The 3546-nt window shown below is 39.7% G+C and overlaps 1 protein-coding gene across 3 annotated transcripts in view; it reads right to left on the minus strand.

Annotated features, from left to right (window-relative positions):
- LOC106876428 (dynein axonemal heavy chain 3) overlaps nucleotides 1-3546 on the minus strand; it is a 158633-nt gene that overhangs the window by 112915 nt on the left and 42172 nt on the right. For all 3 annotated transcript variants that reach the window (XM_052969758.1, XM_052969757.1, XM_052969759.1), the window contains exons 20-21: nucleotides 1467-1592; nucleotides 469-626 (exon numbers count right to left, since the gene is read on the minus strand). In XM_052969758.1, the coding sequence (XP_052825718.1) occupies nucleotides 469-626; nucleotides 1467-1592 (284 nt within the window). The remainder of the gene's footprint in view (nucleotides 1-468; nucleotides 627-1466; nucleotides 1593-3546) is intronic.

The raw sequence follows: 3546 nt of genomic DNA on the forward strand, positions 1-3546 counted from the left end.
GGTACGCATAAGTGGGCTGGCTACACCCCTGGCAGAGACCTTGGATTTAGGTCTCACTTGACTTGCCGGGTCTTCTCACGCACAGCATATTTCCAAAGGTCTCGGTCAGAAGTCATCGCTTCGGAGAGGCCCAATGTTCGAAGGTCTTGCCTCACCACCTCAGCCCAGGTCTCCCTGGGCCTACCTCTTCCATGGGTTCCCTCAACTGTTAGGGTGTGGCACTTTTTCATGCAGCTATCCTCGTCCATTCTCACCACATGTCCATACCAGTGCAATCGTCTCTCTTGCACACTACAACTGATGCTTCTTATGTTTCGCTTTTCTCTCAAGATACTTACACTCTGTCGGGTATGCACACTGACATTACTCATCCATCGGAGCATACTGGCTTCATTAAGGTAAAAATAGATGGAGATGGAGGTTTAAATTTGCAAACAAAGAAAATATGAAACAAGCGCCTGTCCTTACATGTCCTTGGGTAGTGTTACTAAGTAGCTATTGGTAATTGCAGACTTGCCAGTACCAGTAGGACCAACCAGTAATAGTGGTACCTCATGAGTCAGGAATATATTGAGGAAAAACTGTTGAAATAATGTCTCAGTGGTTGGAATAATCAGTTCACTGACCTAAACAATAAAGTTAAACACTGTTTTACCATTGGAGAAGACTGTGAGTAGAGAAAGAAACATGTGAGGAGAGAGGAACAACAACAACAACAACAACAACAACAGCAACAACAACAACTACTACTACTACTACTACTACTACTACTACTACTACTACTACTACTACTACTAGAAAAGCACTCAGAGAGCGCAGACCTCCGCCAAGATCTCATTTCCACCCATATACATGCATGCTGAAAATTGCCCAATTTCCCAAATCAATGCCGGCAAAAACATAACCTCCTTAGTAGGGGTAAATTTTATTCTAGAATAAAGATATGGTTGGGGGTTTGGGAGTTTTATCCATCAGTATACATACTTTTCTCCTGAATATTTTGATTCAGATAATTTTGCAACATTTTAAATAGTAGCACCATTATTCTTAAAGTATCTTGTAAAAATGACCCCATCTTCCTTGGTCAAAGTATTGTCTTTAAAAGGTTAATATCAATGTTTCTCATAGTATTGAGACTCTGAAGGTTGAAAAAAAGCAGACAGTTCAACACCACAGTGAAGAAAATTTATATAGGTGCAAACCCAATTTACCTTCTCGTTAATGAGTTTGGAGAGAAAGTTTTTTCTACATTTTTTCAGAATGGGGGAACTGTAATTTTTCTTTGAGAAACATTGGCTAAGATCACACCATAACATAAGCCCTTAAAAAGCCCTTCATTACTAAATAGATTATTATTTTAACCAAACTAGGATGGATAAACAGATGTAAACTTATAAAACATACAAGAAAAAGCAAAAGCAATTTTTTTTTAAATCTGAGACTAAAAGAGAACGATTCTTAATCACCTTGGCATTTGAAGGGATTGACTGCGCTCCTTTGTCTTGGGTATCCATCCAGCTGATCCAGTTACCAGAACCCCTTTTCTCAAAACAATATTCAAACACTGTTCCCCTTTCAGGGAATGCATTACTCTGTAAAATATTACAAGAAATAGATCATAAGGTGTACAGTGGAGATAGCAAGAACGGAATCAATCGATTTCATAGGGGGGTTGCGAAATTCATCCCTATTATAACATCAACATCACAAACATTACCATACCACAACTACCAATAATACTACTACTGGCATGTCATTGGTTACGATGACAAAGGTTCCAGTTGATCCGATGAATGGAACAGCCAGCTCATGAAATTAATGTGCAAGTGGCTGAGTACTCCACAGACGCATGCACCCTTAACATAGTTCTTAGGGAGATTCAGTGTGACAAAGTGTGACAAGGTTGACTCTTTGAAATAGAGGTACAACTCATTTTTGCCAGCTGAGTGGACTGGAACAATGTGAAATAAAGTGTCTTGCTCAAGGACACAATTCATTGCCGGAAATTGAACTCATGACCTTACAATCGTTAGCTGAATACCTTAACCACTAAGCTATGTGCTTTCATAATACTACTACTATATCATTAGCATCATCACCATAACCAACATCACTAGCAAGAAAATTACTTCCCCCACCACTTCAATATTATCACTTTTATCTTTTACTGGTTTCAGTCATTTGACAGCAGTCATGCTGGAGCATTGCCTTGAAGGGTTTTAGTCAAACAAATTGACCCCCAGGACATTTTTCTCTCTTTTAAGCTTAGTACATATTCTATCAGTCTCTTTTCCTGAACCGCCAAGTTACTGGTTGTCAAGTGGTGATGAGGGGGGGGGGACAAGCACAGACACAAAAACACACATGCGTGCTTGCACGTGAGCACACACACACACACATAAATATATGAGGTAGTATCAAAAAGTTCCTGGACTAGTTCTGTAGTGTGCCAACAGATGGCAGTACATGGTTGTGTGCACAGTGAGAGCTAGCACTGACCTTCACGACGAAATGTGCAGAGTGACATTGCGGTGTTTACTTTGCAAGTTGTGAAATTTGTGTTTTCGTGATCTCATGTGTGCTGTAGTCTGTGATTTTTGTCATGGACAGGAAGCTGGAACAAAGAGCCAATGTGAAATTTTACATTAAACTTGGGAAGTCCGGTACAGAAACATTGAGTATGCTTTGGCAAACATACAGTGATGAAGCAATAGGTCATATGGAACGTTTTGAGTGGCAGGAGCACTTAAAAAGGCATGACAGAGCTGCAACTCAATCAAGAGCATGCTCGTCATTTTTTTTTATAACATCCATGGTATTGTGCATTGAGAATTCATCCCCTAGGGCCAAACAGTCAATTGAAAGTTCTAGTCTGACGTTTTGAACCATTAGAGGGAGGACATTCGGTGAAAACAACTAGATCTGTGGAGTGCAAAGATTTAGATTCTTCACAATGACAATACACCTTGTCGTTGAGCTTTCCTTACTTGTGAGTTCCTCACAAAAATCATGGTATTGCTTCCCTCACATACCCTATTCACCAGATTTAGCACCTGCAGACTTCCATCTCTTCTCCAAGATGAAAATGCAGCTCAAAGGTCACTGTTTTAACAACATTGTCGAGATCAAACATGCACCACAGAAGGTTCTCAACTCACTTATGAAAAACAATTTCCAGGCTGGATTCCAGAAGCAGCAGGAATGCTGGGACCGGTGTATTGCTGCGCAAGGTGACTATTTCAAAGGAGATGATGTTAAAACTTAGGTAAATAAGTTATTTTTCATTAAATATAACTAGTCTGGGAACATTTTGATACCTCCTAATATATGATGGGCTTCTTTCCTTTTCCGTCTACCAAATCCACTCACAAGAAGACACATTCCCAAGGTGCTATGCAGTGGGACTGAACCCAGAACTATGTGGTTGGGAAGCAAGCTTCTTACCCCACTGCCATGCCTCCACTTTATATATATATATATATACATATATTATATATATATATATATATATATATATATACACACACACACACACACATATAAGAC

The sequence above is a fragment of the Octopus bimaculoides genome, chromosome 7 (genome assembly GCF_001194135.2).
Source record: "Octopus bimaculoides isolate UCB-OBI-ISO-001 chromosome 7, ASM119413v2, whole genome shotgun sequence".
Lineage (NCBI taxonomy): Eukaryota > Metazoa > Mollusca > Cephalopoda > Octopoda > Octopodidae > Octopus > Octopus bimaculoides.